The sequence below is a fragment of the Lissotriton vulgaris genome, chromosome 10 (genome assembly GCF_964263255.1).
Source record: "Lissotriton vulgaris chromosome 10, aLisVul1.2, whole genome shotgun sequence".
Taxonomy (NCBI): domain Eukaryota; kingdom Metazoa; phylum Chordata; class Amphibia; order Caudata; family Salamandridae; genus Lissotriton; species Lissotriton vulgaris.
This window is the reverse complement of record NC_141698.1, coordinates 871,900,336-871,923,858: the sequence shown is the minus strand read 5'-3', so window position 1 is coordinate 871,923,858 and position 23,523 is coordinate 871,900,336. Positions and strand designations below refer to the sequence as shown.

At 39.2% G+C, this 23,523-nt stretch overlaps 1 protein-coding gene across 1 annotated transcript in view; it reads left to right on the top strand.

Moving 5' to 3' along the window:
• The window catches only part of ZNF804B (zinc finger protein 804B), a 938,225-nt gene extending 930,378 nt beyond the window's left edge, over positions 1 to 7,847 (top strand). The window contains exon 5 of the mRNA XM_086941827.1: positions 206 to 7,847. Within this exon, the coding sequence (XP_086797953.1) occupies positions 206 to 3,797 (3,592 nt within the window). The 3' untranslated portion in view covers positions 3,798 to 7,847. The remainder of the gene's footprint in view (positions 1 to 205) is intronic.
• Positions 7,848 to 23,523: the final 15,676 nt, after the last annotated feature.

Sequence of the window (23,523 nt, the reverse complement as noted above, 5' to 3'; positions counted from 1 at the left end):
TTAGACATTCACACCTATGCATTTATCACCTGATGTTCTGTGCACCATAGCGATATGTTTACTTGTAAATTGATTGCCTACTGATAAATTATATTGGAACATCTTGTTTCATATAAACTTTTAGTAGCATAATGTATTATGCAGTATCCTGAGAATTCATTGGTATGTATTCAACTAACGTGGTCCCCCTTATCTTTTCCCCTAGTGTCTCCAGAGGAGGGCCAATATTCCAGACCCCGAGGATTGCAATTGGAAACCAATTACAAGCAGGGATTTTCACAGACAGTGCTGGAAGTGGACAAGGTGCTAGACTTATTGTCACATGTGAAGGGCACAACGCCCCCGCCAACATTGCTGAAAAGCAGCAGAAGTTTACATTGGCAGTTGGGAGCGAGGTTTTACAGCCCCTCCCGAATGGAGACAAAGTCAATCATAGGGCAGGAGTCTCTTTTTGTTTTTCTAAAAAAGCCCAGTTGAAGCTAGAGTCATCTGCATCAGTATTCAATGAGAGCTTGGAAGAAGCATCCGATGGAAAAGCACCACAGAGCTTGAAAGAAAAGCATGCAGCTGACAACTCCCGATCTCAAGCACTTTTGGTTGATGAACCAGCAAAAAAACATGATAACGTACCACTCACACCTGAAGTCCAAGTTGGCAGCACTGTGCCAATCAAAATCCCAGCAGACATGAAGGATATCTCCGGTGAGAAGGACTATTTGAACAAAACACCAGAACTAGCTGTGGGCCATCAGATGCCAAACCTCAAAGCCAAAATGCATCTTTCAGATTTGATTGGATTTGGCTCTGCAGAAGATGCTGACAATGCAAATGGAGAAAAAGTGACTGGATGGTCTTCGGAGACCAATGAACCTCTGCAGTGCCAAACTAGGGTTTTTCAAAATCAACAAATCGGCGGCAACAAGCACAGCTATACATTGCTAATGGACAATTCAGATGAGAGCTCAAAGGAAAAGCCTACTACAGAGGGGCAGGAAACAGAGATGGAATGTGGTGCCAATAGTCTGAAAACAGCCACAGATCTCAGGAGTGAGGAATCAGTAAGCAAAAACGAGGACACTCCTATGAACGATTCAACGATGAATGGAGTAAAGCCAAACGGATTGCCATTCCTCAATGTTATAAGCAAAGATGGCAACACAGTCTTTCAGTGGCCCACAGAGCTAGTCCTCTTCACAAAAACCCAGCCTTCCATTTCCTACAGTTGCAATCCATTGTATTTTGATTTTAAACAGTCTCGAAAGAGTGCAGGTGAGAAAGACAGTGGAAGTGGTAATGATCATTGTGACGGATCCTTCCAAGTTAAGACCTTAATCGGTAATGAAGCCTCAGGATTATCTCAAGATGAGCACATTTCATCTGAGCAAGATGATCAATCAACACAACCAAAGACAAAATGTTTCTCAAACAGGTTGTCTCCGCAGATCTTCGAACAGAACACAAACGATAATCAAGAGGGTTGGACTGAAAATGTGCAAACTTTGAGCGAGGACACGCCTGCATTATGCCCGAATTTCAAATTTTCTGAAAAATGTGATTTTGAAGCAATACATTCCCTCAAAAGGAAGCGAAAACACATGTTAAGTGACTTGTTTTCAATTGAATGCGTGAATGACCAAATTCCCCTCCATCTCTCAAGCACGTCAATGAAAAAACCTAAAACGGGCAGCTGTGCCATCAGCAAATCAGAAGGTGAGAATAGATCCCCATGCCGGTGCACATCTACACAAAAACAGTTCCAGTGTTTTAGGAATTTAAATGGTGTGCAAAAGGACTGCACCGAAGATTTAATTAGAGTTAATCATAACAGAATCTCAGGGTATGATGGTGATGGATGCTCAATTTCAAAGGACTGGGCTCTCCCCTTTTCTCAGAGGTCACCATCTAGCAGACACTCTACCTACTCAGAATGCTCCATAATCAGTTCCACAGCCAGGTGCAGCAGCCCCTGCCTTGGCCACGGATCAAGTAAACTCTGTCATAGGAGCCATTTCATATGGTGTTGTAAAACAAGACACAACCATTGTGCAGAAGCCCCATGCAAACACCGAAAGCACAGACACATGTTGACTTCTGAGGAAGAAGCCAACCACATTTCTCAAACTAAATGCCACAGAATAAAGAAACACAAAGACAAACAGTGTATTAAAAAACAAAAGCACAAACAGTCTAAAAAGAGTTCGAGGCATAGAAGTTCACACAGCAAACACCGGTCAAAGCGGAGGAAAACACAGATTCGACTTTCAAAAAGCAAACACCAAGGTAGCAGAGAGCAGAGTTGTGATAGGTCTTACTCCAGACAAAGAAGTAGCTGTGAAAGTTCGAATCATAGAAGATCATATCCCAACATGGCGGATGTTTACTCCAAAGAGAGGGCTTATTGCTTGAAGGCAAACATGGATCTCCCAAATAATTTAGAAAAGGGCAAAACACTACAAAATACATCCATCAACGATGATTCCCATTCCAGAATTTCTAACAAGTGTCTATCAGAAAATTCAGCAGGAGAACCGTTGCTGGAAGAGAGAGAGTCACTAAATGTATTGCTGCTTGAAGACAGAATGCATCCTAGGGAAGAGCTTGATGCAACAAGTACATTGAAAGAAAATTCGGAGGATTGTTCAGTGGAGCTGTGCAACCACTCAGAAGGTGTCTTCACAGTGCAGCTTTCACCTTCTGTTGAAAGCACATCCGTTTTACCATTGCCTGAGAAAGCATCAGCCGTTGACACATCACGCGTTATAAACTGCGAAGATGGTGAAATGAAGAGCAAGAGCGCAGAGGAAAACGTGCCAAGTGAAGAGTCACAGGAATGTAAAGTGACTATGACGCCGCATACTGATAATGACACATGTCATTTTACAGACCTAATGCGAATTGGAGGGCAATGTCACGCCCTTGACGCAGACCTACAGGCAGGCATACAAGAACAATCGAGACCCTTAATTAGTCAAGTGAAGCCTTTTATGGAAAGCCGTGACCCATTCCCACATGATTTTCCTTGCATTTTGCCATCTAATAGATATTCAGTTGTGACTGATACACAGGAGACCAAAGAAGAACAAATCCGACTAGAGCTGCAAGATGTCAACATGAACCCAAGCCCATTGGAAGAGCAGCTAAATTACTTTTATGATGGGTCTATGCAGAACTACAGCGATGGGGAGCACATGTTTGAAGTGTACAGTAAACCAACCTCCCCTTCTCCATCCCAGCAACCTGTACCATTTTCACCTGATGAAATTGACCAATATAGGTTCCTTCAGATGCAAGCACAGCAGCATATGCATTCACAGCTCCTGGCAAAACACCTCAAAGTATTTCCTGTTAATGGACCAACTAGTTTTTCCACAGCCCCAGGTCTCCAACCAATCCCTGTGCAGCAGCAGACTTCCATCACCACAATTCACCACACCCTCCTGCAGAGATGCGCTCTCACGGCTTCTATGCATCCCCACAGTGCTCATTTTCCTCTCACTCATGTTCACCCTCTATCACAATCACACTTCGCACCCCTTACATTTTCTCATCTGGCGCCAGCTGTTCTTCCGACACACACTACCTTCCTCACTGGTCACCCCCTGCATTTGTTTTCCGCTACCACCATTCAGCCCGGACAACTGACCCTGCAGGCATTGCCGCATGGAGCTCTGATCCCGACTTTGTTTTCTCCACACATTAGCACAGGAGCCTCCCCTGCTATCCATCTCCATCCTTTAATCCACCCGCTCTTCCAAGGGCACGAACTGCAGCTTTCAGCCCCAAGTCAACCCCTCTGATTGGAACCAGAATAAACGAATTGACTCATAAGATCACTTGTCAAGCAACCAACCACAGCAAGGAAGATGAGAAGAATTGCCAATGGTCAACGTTAAAACAAAGTATTTTATGTATTTGTGTGTGGGGACATTACCGTGAATTTCTCACGTGAAAGTGTCTTTTGATTTATTAGAACATTTCAACTGTGTTCTCAATGTTTTTTCCTATTTGCCAACACCTGATACATGCCAGTCAAAACATCATTGACCTTGATTCGGTAGAACTTTGCAGAAACACTTCCTTAAAAAGCAAAAAGGAAATTTACATGTGTTTTGTATTGTCAAAGAACAATTTTGCACATATGTGTCTGTACAGGTATAACATTAAGATGGGCAGATAATTTTCCTTGGCACATCTATCCCCTTTTAATGTCTCTTTCAGCTGTTTGCATATAAAGAAAGATGAAGGTGTTTAATAAAATGACCTAGTTGATAATTATTATATTGTGTTAAAGATAGACAGGCATGCGAGCAGAAAACAAAAGAAATGTGTTGGTTTTGCTATTACAATAGCACCATCAGCATTAATTCAGAAAAAAGCTTGCTTGTTTTAAAAACAATTCTACCTACCAACCGGTAATTCAGACTTCACCGTTGGAAATGGTATTTCATGATGATGTTTCTGTTTTCTCATAAACCTTTTGTTTAAAAATTTAAGGAAGCCTAAAGTAGAACAAATATTTTGTATTTGTTCAAAGAGTATGTTTAGAGATTAAATTCTTCCAGATTACGACGATGAATCCCGGCCAAAATGTCCCTGTGATTAAATAATTTGAACCAGGTTTGTATTCTTTGGTCTGCAGCTAGAGATACCCACATTTGAGAAAAAAATGTGGCTGTATCCCACTCAAACTTAGGGCCGGCTTTAGCACTGGTGGTGCCCGATGCAACAATTATTTTTGGTGCTGCACATTGACCACCTCCACCATGGATTCCCTCACCACCACCCTTTAACAGTGCCCAGGTCACCACAACCATTCTCTCTGAGATTAATTTATTTCGTTATATGACGTCACTCATACCAGTGTAGGGTGTCAGAGCACTTTGCATCACACATACATTACACAGAGACAATTAATCATACCTTTATACATCAGTGCATAGGAAATGTTACATAAAGCAGAGACTTACAAGGTGTAGGAGTGAAATGGTATCCAAGCTGGTAAGCAGTATAGTTTAATAGTGCTTGGTGTAGAGAAGCACAAACTCAGAATTTAAAAAGGAATACCATAGTTTGGAGTTCTCTTTAATGATAAGAATCAATGTTTACCCATATTAATCCTTTTTGCAACATTAATCTGTGCTCTAATCTATACTTTGCAGTATGCATGAAGTTCTTTGACAAAAGTTCATAAATTGCAAGTAAGAAAACAATGTCTCTTTTAAAAGCAGTAATCCACTGACCTATTTACATTATATGCACTTTGTGATCTGCATGGTAAACGTTCTTTGCAAAAGGCATAATAACCCTCTGCACTACTTTATAGTGAGTCAAAACCTCAGCTAGACAAAACTCGGTTCTCTGTCCAGGAAGAACATTCTCTACAGGAGTTATCTTGACATTTTTTTTGTTGCCTGAAAATTGCTGGAGGAAAGGAACTAGACGTTGCTCAAAAACCATAATAAACTTGCAAACCTGGTGCCCCCCGAAAGTCAGCACCTGGTGCGGTGGCACTGGTTGCACCACCCTAGAGCCGGCCCCTGCTAAGACTAGTTCTGAGAATGAAATTGTACGACCTAATATTTCCCCACAAACTTGCTAAAATAAGCAGAACATATTTCAGTAACTAAAACCATGATCATTTTATTAAATTAAGTATTGAGAGCTCATTGTTTACCTCGTTAGGTCACATTAACTCCCTAGTTTGTTAACACATATGCAAGAAATGCAGTCACAACAAATATAATAAATCAAATTCAATATCCTATTATTTTCTCTATGTTCTTTAATTTACATATGCATGTTTTTTACATGTGCATCTTGTCTAACAAATCTCTCACAACATACAGTATCTTATAGGCATAGCAGGAATTTAATTTGTACAGGGGTTCATGCAATTGTTAATACATGATATAGCTAAAATATAAAAGTGTAAGTGCTACTGAAAGTAAGGCAATGCACACTATCTACCCATATTTTACAGTTGGGCTCACAGGTAGTGGATACAAAATAGAAGAAAATGCATTTAACTGGAAAGAGCGAATTGAATAAATTTACTTTCAAATTTCCTGACACTAGACCTGAAATTTACAATTCATATAGTATTCGATTGAAGGATTATGAGCACAGGAATTTGAGCGCTTTTTCTTTGACAGCATTCTCTCGCACACGTTTCTTCTAACGTACTTGTTACACATGTATAAATCAGTTGAAAAGACACCCATGAGCAGGAATGACTTACATGTTTCATTTTACATACCTATTTCGTGTTTGAACAACTATTTAAAGATTTCATGTGTAGAAAATACACATCTATCCAGTGAGGGCCATCAACTAATGTTAAACTAAAGTGAAAATACCTGTGTTTTCATTCAATTATTGACTCAAATAGAATACAAACTAAGGGCTCAGTTTATATTGGTGGGAGGCCCGTTCCTCCACTAGGGTGACAAAGTACATTACTCTGACGCCCCAACAGAGGTGCCACTGCCACATTTAAGAATTTTTGTCAGCCTAGCAGAGATTTCCCGCATTGACAGAAGCCCCAGTGGTTCCTGCTGATATACTGCATGTTTGATGGACAGCTCTGTCAACATAATGGAACAGTATGGGAAACTTCCATTTAAACAAAATAGAGATCCAAAGAATGATTTGTTTTTTGAAAAAAAAGAAAACTATACCCTCCTTGCCATAGAAGTTTCCGCCCATGGCAAGGGGAAATTAAGCATTTTCCATTGCCACTTACCACCAGGTTTTTCCTGGCGGTGATGGTCATTGAAAATCATAGGCCTTTTAATTATGTATTTTTTATGTATTAAAAGCTTCATAATATTGAACTACAGCACTGACTGTGCTCTTTTCTCTGCATTCCTCTTATACATATTGTCACATATTTGGAAATCAATACCTCAATTTCCAAGGCAAATCATAACTTGCACAATGTAGACAGTTTCAACTTCAGCTATTAAAACTTTTATTCAATTTGCAATTCCTGAACGTCAAATACCAAGTGAATTATATATTAGTGCAGCACAAATTATGGGTAGGAAATATAATGAAATATGAAAAAGTACTCAACGCTAAAACAATCAAGGTGAATTTGATTAGGTTATCAAAATGAAAGTGAGTACAATAGCAGAGCATGGTTGCATAGAATTAGTTCACTGCTACTTCTGACCCAACTTTAAATATACCAGCGTGATGGAATAGGAGGCAGGGACTGTGTGATAGAATTTATAAAAAATGTGCAAAGATACATGCTCTAAAGCTCATTGACAAAGAAAACTGACGTTACAGATCCAGGCAAAGCTCGTCGATACAAATATGAAGAAACAACTGCATTCATGTTTTAGAAAGAAAAAAAGGCCAGATCAAATTGTATAGCGGCTTATTCATTTATTAAAGCTTTATTGAACATATTCATAGTATACCATGTATTTTGTAGTGAATATTAACACTTCTTCAGTTGAATTATCGAATAGACATTCCTTCTGCCACTGAAACTAAACAGTAGAATAATTTAAAAGTAAATAATCATTTAATGGAACATGCTTATAAAATATAATCATTCTGTTTTACTTTTTTCAGTGGTTTTCACTTATGTTGAACATTCTTCAGAGAACTGACAGTTTCTCTCAGGGAGCTCAGTTTTAAGTCAAATTTAAAGGCAAACAAGAGCACCTTTTTGAAATTATCAGAAAAAGTAATGTCAGGGTTGACCCAGTGTAATGAGATAAAGCATCTTCAAACTTTCCATCAAATCATTGCAGAAGACCTGAACACGATGCAAATTTGTGAATCTTACATTAATTTCAATTGTTTTGATATTTAACATCAGAAAAGGTAAAGGTACCCAAACACAAGTATGCTCTTTTCATGGTTCAGGTGTTTTTATGTTGAAATACTATTCTTGATAAATTAAGTAAGTGGACATTAACTGTTGGTACACCACATTCCAGAATATATGTTTGTGTATTTATGCTGTTCACAGTGATTATCACCATTTCATATCAAGAAAGAATGTGGGACTGATGTTTCAAAAGATTTTGCCCATTCTATGTCAACGAGGAAAGTATCAGATATATAGGGGCCTTGGTGCTTTGACCATAATTTTCAATTTTCTTTCACCAAGTACAAAGAAATGTTACAGAACAAAGATACATAAACCGTATGGCCAAAAACTTTGGATTTTTACCATCTGCACTTAAGGATAACAATTTGCACATGCAAAGCCAATGTTTTGTGTAACCAGAACCCTTGTTTTGCATTTTTAACACCATTAGTGCCACACAATGAATTCTGTAAAGCAGTCAATGGCACATAGGTTAATTGCAATTTCCAGCTACTGCGCAAATGCTGTCAAGGATTAGAAATGTATTAATCATGCTCTGTAGTGAATTCCAGCAAAACATCTCAACCAAACATTCTAATACAAGCACGTCTGTGCTATGCAGAGAAGACATAAGATCTTTAATTTCTCTGAAAAATTAAGAACCCTGCTTCATGATTCAGCATGAACTAGTGCAGTTAAATACTTAAATCTTTGGATGCAATAGAATCAAGAATTGACATTTTCAAATGATACAGAGAAATCCAAGGCAAATTTATAAAAGTAATCAAATATTATGCATCTGTCCATTCTGATGCACATATAGATATTGCAGTTTAGTGCTCAAACTTTTAGATGTTTTACATTTTACATTTGCCCCCAAAACATCGAACAAACTCCATCAACACATCAGAGCCTCCTCCTCATTTCCTGAGTTCCGCAAGAAGCTGAAGACTTGACTCTTCAAGTAAGCACCTTGGGACCACGCACCTTGCCTTAGCACCTGGATGATTAGTGCACCATACCAATCAACATAACCTATGTAGAATCTCAACAACATTACTACTGAAAGTTACAGTTCAATACCAGAACAGACAGATTATGAATGAACTTTGTTTTGGGTGATGAGTTGGACAAAGGGTATTTATGTCTTCAACTCCTGATTGGAGTGTTAGTTAAGGATCTGTGTTGACTGTTTGGACACTCCCATTTATTTCACTAATGACCATTTCTTCCAGCTTTTAAAATGTAAAATGCCTGTTTATTTGAAATGTTATGAAACTTCAATACATATTCATTTAAAATATGGGATGTTCCCAGTAATTGTTGTGCGTTTACAATGCCATTAAGTTTTTGAAACTGATTTTCATCATATAGCTATTTTTCATAATCTTTATCTGAGATGTAGCTGGTATCTCATCCTGATATGGTTTTTTAAGGTGAATTGGTGTGTATTTTTCTTCTGTCCATCATCAATAATATTGCAATAGGATGGTGTTTGACAACTGTTATTGCTGATTCATTCGCTTTGACTTATTTGCATTGAAAAAATCATTTTCAGGCTAGGTGGTCTGCAAATTTATTTTGGAACTCAGCGATTACATCTAACGTAGATGTTCCGATATCAGACTTGGCATACAGCGCTAAAGAGCAATAAATGAGAATATTTGGTGTAGAATGGGTAGTGAATACATTGAATTCCTACCAAGCAGCATTGAAGGATAAAAGGTAAGTGAGCTAAAAAAATCTAGTGTAAACAACTTTTTAAATATGATTACGATGATGAAGCTGTAAGCTGTTTTAGATCTGTGTTTAATGACTATTAAATAGGAAGAATGGATGAAGTTCGTATCATCCACCATATATGTTCTGGAATTTCCACAGGGAAAGCCAGGACGGGTTCCCCAGCGTTACACAGCGCCAGGAAACCTCCGGGTAACAGTGCGCTTTACAAGCTCAAACATAATAATAATAATTAGTGATTAGAGGAGTAGCAGGTGATGCATACCCTCTAAAAATATTTTTATTCAAATAGATTATTGAATCTTGTAATTATCCTTCAGGTGAGAGTGATTGCTTGTGGAAATGCTAATATTACTATTTCTGTTGTACTTGTTAGGCATTTTTTGTTCAGGGCCTCATCATTCCAGTTAACAGCTTCTCCAAAATGCTTTGCAAGTGCATTTGTCATGTAAACATCCATTCTTAATGTGTAGCATTTGATAATATGCTTTCATCTTACATTGAAGATTCTCTAAGTTTTGGAAAAGTATCACTAACATATCTTTCTTCATTCATAAATCCAGATGACAACATTAGTAATTGATTGGGTAGATGGTATGAACAGTTTGCATCAGCAAATCAGTAAAATATATTCCTTTTTACAAATCAACTCTCGGATTATTGTATGTCAGTTTTCATCCCCAAAACTTGTAAGACTGAAATAAAGTTGTATGCATGCCTTGTAAACTGCTCAATCAAATTTAAATATTCAAACAATGCAGTGTTTATATTCTATTACAAGCACCAGTTTGTAAGTCTGGATAGTTCCTGTGTTTAAGTGGGAGCTGCCCTTTTATACAAAGTGCATATACAACATCATCACCACTCTTGATCAGCTCAACTCAAATATCTATTTTTATAAGAGATTTTTTATTAAGAATAGGATTAGCACAATGCTGTCAATACAGACTTATAAAATCTATTCATTGTGTGTTTCCTGTTTTAAGGGCAAAGTCGCAAACTACTAATACAAGTTATGGACCTTACTTCTAATATATTTGATTCATTGTTGAAAGAGTGGCCAGCAAAAAAGCATCCATGAGGACTTCCTTCCAACAAGCATATGTTCAGGGCATTACTGCTTATATGTTGAAACACATTCTAAGTTGCTATTGCTACAACATGATGAACACCAATAATTATTAATTACATAAAAAGATCAAAACTAGAACCGCATAGGATTTTGCCAACTTGTGCAAAACAACTTTTTTACAGTATGTAATACAACAAAATTGTTAATGTCACCTGAATAACTGGAAACACAAACTGAAATCAAGTAACTTCAATAGTTTTCTTTAGGGCCTTTTTTCTTGTGGTCAGTCCTTTACATGAAATTACTGAATAGTAAAAGTTGTTTATACACTTGCTGAGGTCACACATAAAACAAAAGCCGGTGCAACATAATCTCAAAAGTGTTCCATAAGAAACTGCCACAGGCACTATTTCTATTCCACACCACATGGAACAACTTTATCCAGCCCTGAACACTTTGCTTTCCTGATTTGAATTGCAATTCTAGCATAGTAATTAGAAATTAGACTTTTTTTATTTACAGAGTTTTATGTAGCGCAAACTTGACTCGGTACTGGTATCAGAGCGCTTTACATAGCACCAGTTGTGTTACATGAGGACACATTCATCTTTGTTAGGCACGGGGAGATTAAGTGATTTGCATAAGATCACAGGATGTTCAGCGTCATTGCCGAGACTCGAACCCAGTTCCCCGGATTCAAGGTTGACCGCCCTAGCCGTTAGGCCAACTCCTCTCCTGACTTGATAGATAAAAACTTTTGAATTTTAATTTGTTTTTAAAAATCCTATTTTACGTACAGTATTACTATCTACAGCCTTGTATTGAAAATACACTTGAATTAAATACAAGGTATTCATTTATTAGAGAAGGAAACAAGCAAGCTATATTGGGTAAAATATGAACAAAAAGGCATGCACCTCACATAAGACTGAAATGAGTCAGTTTCTTGGGAGGTTATGTTTATTATGCATGTTAAACTGACTGGATACGAAATCATCATATCAAAGCAGCCTATATTGTGTGCTCTTTTTATGTTCATGTGTTACCATGGTCTAGCCCATGGTATACTACTGGAATCTGCAAGTTTGTTACAGTATGTGAAAGTGAAAATTGTGTCTATGCAAACCTAACAATCTGATCTTAAAATATGTACCTAGAGTATTATCAGTATTTCTTCTCTCTCTTGCAGGCAATGTCTATCAATAGACAAACGTTGAAAATAGTAGTTGTCTTATGCAGTCTTTGTTAATCTGCTTTTGAGATGTTCACCTCTGTTTCCTAACTGGAGCAATGGTTTTGTTTGAAGACGTTTTTCCTGTACAATCAAGTGAGCTACCTTGTACGGCAGGGTTAAAAGAGTTCTACCATAATACACAAAGGAAATAGTAAGGAAGATATGAAATTAAAACCTGTTCCCAGCAAAGTTCTCTCTTTTCTGTGGTTGTTAGGAAGGAATCAAGGTAAAAGTATTTATACCTCTGTGTTTTTTGTTTATTTCCTTTCATTGTTTTGCTCACATTTGTGTCTGCATATATCAGAACATTTACAACAAAATTAATTCATAGTTATTAAAGTTATATCTTTCATACCTAGCAAATACATCTTTTTTGAATGCTTAAGTTTAGGATCCCAAGTGAGACCTCCATGCTCTCATAACATGTTAGGTGAATAGTGTCACTCACATTTTCACAAGTTTACTGGACAATATATATTTTTGTTTGCATTTTACAGGCCACTGTTAATGCACCCTTTAATGTTTCTTACATTTTAACTATAGCATCATGTCCGACTGGCATCTAACCACAGATTATTGCTGCAAAAGATATATTGCAATATTAGAACAGAGAAACCATTTATTTAAGATGTTGAAGTTGACCTACAGCACAGGATTCCTTAATTAATGTAGAATGTCCAAAGCAAAATAACACAATATATGACTTCCATTGAAATATGGTTACAACAATTCCTAATTACATTTGAAAGCACAGAATTACTGTAGAGACACTGTTGCATTTCCGAGTTGACCTCTATGCATGCACAACTTCCAAAACGTAGTTTCGTATGGAAATCAATGTATAGTCAGTTATGTCACCCCAAAAAGAACACAAATGCAGTTCCATTTAAATTCCCAATTATTTGATTCCATTTGAATAACAAAACATGATTATCACTAGTTTACACTCTCTCAAATGCATATTAAATGGGTTTGTTTTGTTTGCTAACCTCATGTCTAATGAACATGATTTTCTAGTCAGATATTTTCCATTTCACGGTTCACATTGGTCTCCTTCAATATAATCAAAGGATGTCTTATCAGTAACTATTCATTCTCAATTACTTTTGTACACCTTCATGAAATTGCACTTAAAATGTAACATACGCATGCAGTTTTCAGCCTGTATGATATAAAGTATTCAGTTTATATTTAAACTGCATAGAGGCTCCTATTATGTATTATATGAAAGATCTTTTTCTATTTTCTGTATAAAGTCTTGTATACTATAACAGAAATCATTGCACTGATTGTTGTATATAGAGTGCAGCTTTTATAGGTTGTCCAAGGAATTCCTGGAAATGTAGTTTAATGCAATAAACAGTTTTTCACAAATAAAGCAGTGTCACAGTATCTATTTTTCATTCATTTAAGAATGTAACAATGGCCATAATCAAAAAAAGACACACAGGTAAAAAGTGCCTTACTTTAAGATAATGCATAGTGCTATTTTAGGTCGATAAGCAAATGATCAGGAAAAAGAGGAGCAACATAACCCGTACATATTTTAGAGCTATAACTGTAAGTTTATTTACTTTTCATTTTAGAGTTTTATAAAGAGCCTTTTCTATTCTTCAAGGTGCTCTAGCTGAGCAAGAGTCTCGGTAATGGAGACTGGTGGGGAGGAGTTGGAGTTCTATCTGTATAAAACAGCTCTGATTCGATATTCTCAGACCACTCCTTCCATTTCTGAAACAGTCTGGGTGCAAATGTATATATGTCACTTGAACGGACTATGCAAATGTTGCCCAAAATCCAAGTCTCTATCCTTGACAGGGGGTTACATAAAACAATTCATATTTTCCTTGCAGAGGAAGTAAGTCATTTTGTATTGGGAGTATGTGTCTTGTTCTGTTGAATATCAATCTTTTTTGTTTTGTTTACAAAAGACTCACAAATATTTACATTACTTTACCTGCATTTCCAAATAATGGCGAGTTAGATCAGCATCAAAAACGTACAAGCGGCAACAGGAGCAACATTTTTGTTTAGGATTTGTGAAACATCTAACTTGTCCCACTATGTGTTGCTTTGTGGGTGAATTTAATTGTTTAAATTGTCTGCTTTCTGTTACTTTCTTCCACTAATTGGTACACCCACTTTTATCCAAATTTACATCTGGGAAACATATACATTCCTAAAAAATAGTATAGCAATCCAGCACATTTGCACTTGAAAGTGTCCATTAAGTATGTTAGTCCTTAGTGTTCACAAAACATCAAGGTTCAACTAATTTAAAGATTAAACTACCTGAATGGTTTGCACTTAGCACTTCTATGGAAAACTATGCAATATCACCTGCATTTGGTGATCATCCTATGCCCTATTGAGTGATGATCATCTTCCAGCTCTGTCCCAATAAAATTAGTAAAACAGCAGGGGTACCTTCTAATGGGAAAATATGCAATCATAAAATACAAACTTAAGAATAATACGAGAATAGAATATGTGTTATTTCACACTTCCAATGTTATGAGGCACAGATCATGTAAGTTGTTGCCTGCAGAATGACCTGTTTGGGGAGGATCTGGAAGCGCTTTCACTATTAGTCATAAGCACCTGCCATTCATCCAGCCAATAAACTGATAGTTTTTAACAAGGCCATCAAATATTCATGAAGTCACATCTGGGGCTTGCACATATCCATCAGTGGTCATCAGGCAATAGTTGGGCGCTGTGGATTCAATGTGGAATCCATTATCAAGCTAGAAGAATTTTGAAATAAGTAAATATAAACTGTGCCACCGTTATGTCACAGTTGTGTGTGTGTGAAGCATACTGGACCAGTCCTCTGCCAGTTATTCCAAAGTCAATTGATCCTGCAAGTCAGTGTGGTGTTCAGTCCCATAAGTGAAGAGTTATGAAACAAGCCTAGACTAAAGTTTTGAACTGCTTCCCTATTTCATGATGTCTGAAATAATCAGTGTTATAGAGAGAGTGAACATGCTTCCACCTATGTAGCATTGTTTGCAATGCATCAGTTGTCTGTCTCTGAAATTATGAGCATGGAAGTCTGGTGTTTTTCTGTAAGGTTGAGTAAGATTAAAATGTGTCTGCACCCAACAAGTTATTTAGAATTATGCACCCCCATACCTCACAATGGTGTAATTAGATTGCATCATTCCTTAGGAGGGTCCCTGCATGTATCAATGTGCAGAATTTTTAACATGGATATGCAAATACCAAAGCATATCTAAGAGCCGTATTATCAGTGAGACCAACGTAGATCCACCAGGCTCCATACAATATATAATTAACAGAGCTCTAGAGTAACCCATTTTGGGTGGGCATGGCAAGCCTGATAAGTAAACCTTCTGTGACAACTGATGCCATGTGACAATCCTCTGTTTTCATTAGGCATAGACCTCCCATTGTAGTTGATTTGCACACATTAGCAGGTTCCAAATTTGGTTTCCTACCTACCCTTAAAGAAGCCTTGATACCTCAGTACATTTTACAGAACACAGAAGAAGTGCTGGGGATGGGAAGGATACCAAGCAAGTGAATATGCTGGGGGCTATGACAAATTGGGCCGCTGGCTGAGTGGGGTATTAACCTTGCTCAATCCACAGCCAAAATCCCTGTCAGGGTAAACCACATACGTCAGTAAATTAACCTCTGCTTAACCCTCCGGCAGGTTGCACAAAAGCAGTCAGGCTTAACTTTTAGGCCAAGTGTAAAGTATCTATGCAGAACACAAACCGTAATAGAGTGAAAATACAACACAAGAAAAATTCCACACCCATTTAGAAAAACAGAGTAAATTTCTCTGACACCAAAAAATGCCAAAAATCCAATCAGTTCAACTGGAGTAAGCAATTTTTCAAGTTGAATGGAAATACTAGCGCCTAAAAGATCGAAGCATCAATCTCAGACATCTAGTCATGGGACACCGGCTCAAAGTAGGATACAATAAGTGGATTGAGCCCAGTCAGCGCCTACCTTCAGACTGTCTTGCAGTTCATGCTATTTCGGTAAGACTGTGCATTTGGACAACATAAACGTCTAAACTATGCATAACTGAGTATGTGCACATCATCAGGATTTGTTGACCTTAGTCCTGGCTAGCTTACCATCTGTAACCATAAACCTTACAAGGTACCGGATGACATGTGCAGTCTCATAACATGACAACCCTGATTCCCCAAGGAAATTGTGGAAACAGATCTAACCCTTTTGGTAGTAACCCAGGCAGTGTTTTTTTTGCCCACATTTAATGGGAGAGGCTCTGCCACTACATTTGATTTTTTACTGATTACTATGTAGTGCGGTTGGCGAAGTCGCTTTAAGTGACCACTTCCCCCTTATTTTGAGATTTAATACACATCTTCCATATCCAGAAAAAGTGTGGATTAAATTCCTGTAGGCATTGAATGGTAGAAGTGAACTCAGTAAATGGATTTTCACTAAAGTGGTCCCGGGTTGAACCAGACTTGTTAACCAAAAATGTTTTAGAGAAGTTTAGGGCTGAGATAGAGACCTGCCTAAGTGAGGATGCCCAAGATATATCCATAGTGAACTGTTCTGAAGTAATTACCAGGGTAGTTAGAGACCTCATGACAGTTCAGTTTAATATTAGGCCGAAACGCTATGGATGGTTTAATGCAAGGTGTACTAGGGCCTACTCTAACCTAAAAAAGGCTCGCCACACTAAGCCTAGGTACCTGCCCAATATCACACAAGCCAGATTAGAATACAGGAGGCCTATAAAACAAAGGAAACAGTCCCTCTGTAACAAGGCTTGGGACTCACTACATAAGGCAGCGGAAATGAAAGATAGTACAACTTTTTGGAAGGTCCTGAGAACCCCTTTTTTAGCACCTAGCACAGGACCTACTGTGATGATAGCCATTACTAAAAAAGATAGGATTACCCACTTTTTTAAACTATATAGTGATCAGGGTATAACAGGTAGCAACAAGGAAGTCTTAAACCAAAGTAACTGGGAAAATATTGACCTAGAAATTATTTTGGATGAGATCACTAGGGCTTGGCAGTAAGCATTGGCGGAAAAGCCCCTGGGCCCGATGGAGCACCAGTTGATCTGTATAAACATAATGTGACCCTGTGGGGGCCCATATTAACTCAGGTCTTTAATGCCAGTATACGGTCTACTCTCCCATATACCTGGGAAAAATCTACTATTATTCCAATATTTAAAAATGGCAATCGGGAAGACCCAGACTGCTATCGACCAATCTCCATCCTTGATTCTACTGTCAAGATACTAGGGAGGGTCATTTTGGAGCGATTAGCAGGTTGGGCTGAGGAAAAGATGATTTTACCAGACCTACAATAAGGGTTCCGCGAGGGCCTGGGTACAATCGAGCAGTCTCCAAATCTTTCCTTAGTGATAGGTAAATATATCAGAGCAAAAAAGGGCAGTCTTTATCTGGCCTTCGTCGATCTCACCGTGACCTTTGATTCAGTGAAGCATAATAGGCTTGGGAGTTCCTCGAAGCTATGGGAGTCGACTCACAAATTATTTTTCTTCTACGCTGCCTCTACACTGATGCTTCAGCAACTATCCACTTTGGTCAGTACGGAGAATGCAGTGAACCCTTCCCAGTCAGGAGAGGGGTCAGACAAGGTTGTGTGCTGGCCCCTTTCCTTTTTAATCTATACTACTATTATAAAGAGAGAACAGAAACCTTTTGGCAAGGTAAACTCGTGAACCACAGCGCCAATCCACACACCCAATACATTGTTGTAAACCTCAGTGTGTGTAGATGGACATAGGCTGCATAAAATAAAAAATAAACCTAAATTAAAAAATTTAAGAATAAAAACAAAGTAGTCCCCTAAAATAAGCGCCGGCCGCGACGTAGCGCTGACCGCGACCTACACCTGCGTGATGACGACAGGCGGGGAGGAGCGGTGACGAGCGGCGACGTGCGGTGAGGAGTGACGTGCGGCGAGGAGTGGCACGGCGGCTCAGGTAAGGCGAGGAGGGAGGCGGGAGGCGGTCCGGGCAATGTCCGGGCGGGGGCGCGGGAGTGGGGGCTAAGTCCAGAGCGCGGCTGAGGTAAGGCAGAGGCGGAGGCAGGCGGGCGGGCAGCGGTATAGGCAATGTTGGGGCGGGAGGGCGGGGGGCCCGGCCAGTACTAAACAAATAAACCTGAGGGAAGGCAGAGGCGGGAGGCGGGAGGCGGGATGCGGGAGGCGGGCAGGAGGCAGGCGGGCGGGAAGCGGTATAGGCAATGTCGGGGCGGGAGGGCGGGGGGCCCGGCCGGGACTAAACAAATACTCAAAATGCAGCCCCCAGCCCCCTTCTGCCCCCGGGCAATGCCGGGGCGGGCTGCTAGTCATTACATAAAGGGGATCGGAGAAGCACAGTTGACGCAGGCCAAAGATGTTCCCCAAATGAACGGTCATTCGATTCCCGCACATCTTTATGCAGACAACGCCGTATTGATGGCTCGCACCCAAAATGGCCTCCAGAGATCCCTCGCCGTTTTTTGTAAATATATGGGCAACCTTGGACTTCAAACTAATAATTCCAAGACGTACGTAATGAGGTGCAAGCAAGGGATACAGAAGACCCGTGAGATGTGCATTGATGGGAAAAAGTTAGCTACTACAAAAAATTTCTTATACCTAGGTTTATTTTTTAACTATCAAGATTCCTGGACCGCCGCAATTTCAGACAAAAAAGACAGCTTTTACCAGATCAACTGCGGCACTAACAACCTTCGCTAGAAAGCTGGATAGGAAACTGTCCTGAGAGCTATTATATATATTTAAAGCCAAATGTATCGCTATGGCTATTTGAATGGCTGGGGTGTGGGGTTTTGCGGATACTAGTTCTTTGCAGCAGATTGAAAATGCCTTTATATGGTACATCCTTTCTGTCCCGTCCAGCACATCAACTTTTAATTGTCACAAGAAGCTGCCTCTCCCCCACATAGTAGATCTGGTAAAATTAGAGCCAATCCTCTTGTGGCATAGAGTTTGGTGTAAGCACCTGAAGGGCCTGAATAGAGAGATTCTAAAAGATATATTAAAGATGGACGGGGCACATAGAATTCCCTGGATTAAGTACATACATGACCTCATGAACAAATTGGGTTATCCCGAATATTTTAACACCCCATCCTCTATGAAGAACATTACAAGAAAAATATTAAAAAAGGAGGGCATGCAGTTCTTAAAAAATAAAAGATTATAAGGAGAATCTGCAGTTAAAATAACGGTAAGAAATTATTATTTGCTGTGTACTACACTAGGAATGGAACAGTACTTATCTGTTGTTCCCGGAATACCCAGTCTTCACAAGGTTAAGACTGGGTATTATTTATAGGCTGATGACATTTCCAAAGATGAATGATTGGTCTTGTAACTTCTCACACTGCCCATGTGATAACACATCCATTCAATCCAAAATGCACTTAGTCCTATTTTGTAAATTTTATTACGAGTTGAGGAAAGCTTGGATTATACCCTTGTTGAGAAATCTGGGCCTTAGGAGGTACCAAGAAGCAATGCACCATTGTTTACTGTTAGAGAATGAGCATACAGCATGGAGGGTGGCCCAGTTCTTGAAAGCTGCATTTCATATGAGGAAAAGTTTTGTTTTAATGTAATAGAACTATGTAAATTGACTGTATTGTGTCTTTTCATCTTTTAACTGTAAATAGTATGTGGTATTTTTCTTTTAACTTATGTACTTTTATGACTGTTTAATATAGCAGCTGAATAAAGCTTGACTGAACTGATCTGAACTCTGAGCTGCACAGAGGAAACACAAGAAATACAGAAATTGGCATTTCAAACTTTTATTGAGGCAGTAATATGTTTGTCACAATTATTAATAGAAGGAAGCAAAAGAGAGTGATCAGCATTTCAAGGATGGTAAAGAAAATAAAAAGTTCTACCATTGTGCTGTTACATTGATTATATGAATACATATAATTATATTTATCTCCCACCCAGTGTTCCCTATCCTAATATGCAGAGCATGTGCAGATATGCCAAAATGCCCCAGAGTGGTCTTACTCCTAATATACCTGAGGGTATGTGTCATCTGGGAGCCTGTCTTTGATGCAGAGCAGGCTACCGTCCTTCTCAGGATGCTAACATGGCTTAGCTGGCTGGGCTAGAATTTCGGCATAGGGCGACCTCAACAGTGCCAGCAAAATGCTCTTCTCCCAAAACAAGGGGCTCAGAGACCTATTATAATAAACATCATCCATACTCTCCATAGCGAAGTTTGATTCTGGCTGTTATTGTTTATTCTACCCTTGCAGAGCTGTTGCTGAGCAGACAACAAACAACAGCATTTTGCGTAGTGAACTTATTCCTTGTACAGAATGTTGAAGGGCCTGATAATGTGCTTATGAAGAAGTGTAAGTGTATGAAAAGTCTGTTTCCGAGAATATCATCCTGCATGGGTGTGCAGCAAATGTGTGTTAAATGTCAGCATCTAAAAAATTTCAACTTTTGAAAAAAAATCTTTTTACGAGGGGCCCTACTGTCTCATAGCAGCGTTCGGACTTCACTCTCTACACCTGAAAGTTAGACATCTGGGACTCAGTGTGGGCAGTTCTAAAGAATGTATAGAAAATGTGGGTGGGCCAGTATCTTAAAAAGGGCAGCTCTGCCCACCAAGGAAAGAGGTAGAGACCTCCAATGCTTTACACCTGCACGCAGCCGGGCCAACAGGGGGGCCTAAATTATGATTATAAAAAATGGTGGGACTCGAAGTTACATATGTTCCCAGATAGTGGAAGCTCTCCCTGGCCACCTCAACAGTGCAATCCACTAAGAGACGCAGGACCTGGCCCATGAGCACGAACAACACCGACTTACTCCAGTTTATTGCGTAGCCAGAGTATTTCTCAACATTTTTGAACATATTCAGCACCCTATGAATAGATCTATAGAGGGAGGCAAGGTAGAGTAAGATATCATCAGTATAGAGGGATATTCATGCCTCCTGACCATCCACGCATTTCAAGCCCCTTACCATGACATCTCGCCGCACCCAGGCAGCCAAAGGTTCCAACATGAGGGAAAAGATCAATGGGGACAGAGGACAGCCGTGCCGGTGCCCCTTCTTAACGTGAATGCACGAGATGTGTAGTTGTTTACTCGCACTTGGTCCTGTATATCTGTATAGAGCAATTTCATCCATCCCAAAAACTTCAGGTCGAATCCCATCCTTTTCAGTCCTTCGAATAAGTATGGCCACTCTATATAATCAAACGCCATGGAGGCATCTAGAGACCGAACTACTGCATCCTCTTCCATGTATTCTCGATGTGCTAGCACATTGTAGAGACGCCTGATGTTGAGTGCATAAAGCCAGATTGTTCCAGATGAACTAAGGAGGAGATTAACGTGACTAGCCGTGAGGCAAGTATTTTCCCTAGAATCTTAGCTTCTACATTAATTAATGAAATCGTTCTATATGAACCGCAATTATCTACGGTTTCTCTGGTTTAAAAGATGTCAACTTTAAATGTGAACATGTAAAATGGTGGTGTTCTTTTCCTGGGGCCTATGTAACCACACAACACCCATTCCTTATTTCTAAGACGACTAAATCTTAATAAAGACATGTGCTAGAATATGTCACTTAAGCTATAAAGTCTTCAAAGTACAGTGATCTTTAGTAGTTTTATCAGAATGAAAGCCAAAATGTATTCTTAAAAAATTGCCTAAAAAGCCCATAAAAAAGTGCATCTAAAAGCAATTTTGCTGTTAAAATCATTGCAGAAATTTAAAACAATGTATTTTCTTGAACATGTCTGATTGTTTAAATGCTTCCATGGAATGGGAGCATTGCACAAAGTCTGCAAATCCAGTGCAACAGCATGATAGATCTAAGCAGCGTTTCTCCATGTTGTAAAAAGGGCATGTTGCAAAACCAATCCAAAGAAAGAGAAAAAGCAACACTATTGTAATCCAAATGTATATCTGTGGTGTAATGTTATGTTATGTTATTGGGATTTGTATAGCGCTCGGCTGCCCCAGACTTTTTTGGTTTGGTGAGTGAATTTCAATGCTGAGTCGACCCAGACTCCCAGGTTTTTTACACATTCCTTGGGCTTGGGAGGTTGGCCTAAAGTATCAGGCCACCAATTTTCGCCCTAGGATGCGGTATTTTTCCCCAAGCAGTATCTCCGTTTCCCCCGCATTAAGCTGGAGGAAATTCGCCGTCATCCAGTTGGTGATGTCAGTAAGGGTCTGCTTGAAGTGATGGGCCTCCAGACCGTTGTTACCATTGAGAGCTACCACCAACTGGGTATCATCTGCGTAAGATACTAACGTCAGACCACTCTGTTTAACCACTTCTGCTAGTGGTCGGACGTAAACATTGAACAGGGTGGGGCTCAGTGATGACCCCTGAGGCACCCCCTGTCCGATGTTGTGCTCTTTAGAGATGTAAGGGGGGGTTGAGACTTTAAAGGATCTGTTTGCAAGAAAGTCTTTAAACCATCCCAGGGCCGTACCTGTGATTCCAGCTTCCTCCAATCTCATCAAGAGGGCCTCGTGTGACACCGTGTCGAAGGCAGCACTGAGATCCAACAGGATCAGTGCTGCCGTTCTGCCGGTGTCAAGAATGGTACGGAGGTCCTCTGTAACACTAAGCAAGGCTGTCTCGGTGCTGTGACCAGCTCTAAACAGTATCTATTTTTCATTCATTTAAGAATGTAACAATGGCCATAATCAAAAAAAGACACACAGGTAAAAAGTGCCTTACTTTAAGATAATGCATAGTGCTATTTTAGGTCGATAAGCAAATGATCAGGAAAAAGAGGAGCAACATAACCCGTACATATTTTAGAGCTATAACTGTAAGTTTATTTACTTTTCATTTTAGAGTTTTATAAAGAGCCTTTTCTATTCTTCAAGGTGCTCTAGCTGAGCAAGAGTCTCGGTAATGGAGACTGGTGGGGAGGAGTTGGAGTTCTATCTGTATAAAACAGCTCTGATTCGATATTCTCAGACCACTCCTTCCATTTCTGAAACAGTCTGGGTGCAAATGTATATATGTCACTTGAACGGACTATGCAAATGTTGCCCAAAATCCAAGTCTCTATCCTTGACAGGGGGTTACATAAAACAATTCATATTTTCCTTGCAGAGGAAGTAAGTCATTTTGTATTGGGAGTATGTGTCTTGCTCTGTTGAATATCAATCTTTTTTGTTTTGTTTACAAAAGACTCACAAATATTTACATTACTTTACCTGCATTTCCAAATAATGGCGAGTTAGATCAGCATCAAAAACGTACAAGCGGCAACAGGAGCAACATTTTTGTTTAGGATTTGTGAAACATCTAACTTGTCCCACTATGTGTTGCTTTGTGGGTGAATTTAATTGTTTAAATTGTCTGCTTTCTGTTACTTTCTTCCACTAATTGGTACACCCACTTTTATCCAAATTTACATCTGGGAAACATATACATTCCTAAAAAATAGTATAGCAATCCAGCACATTTGCACTTGAAAGTGTCCATTAAGTATGTTAGTCCTTAGTGTTCACAAAACATCAAGGTTCAACTAATTTAAAGATTAAACTACCTGAATGGTTTGCACTTAGCACTTCTATGGAAAACTATGCAATATCACCTGCATTTGGTGATCATCCTATGCCCTATTGAGT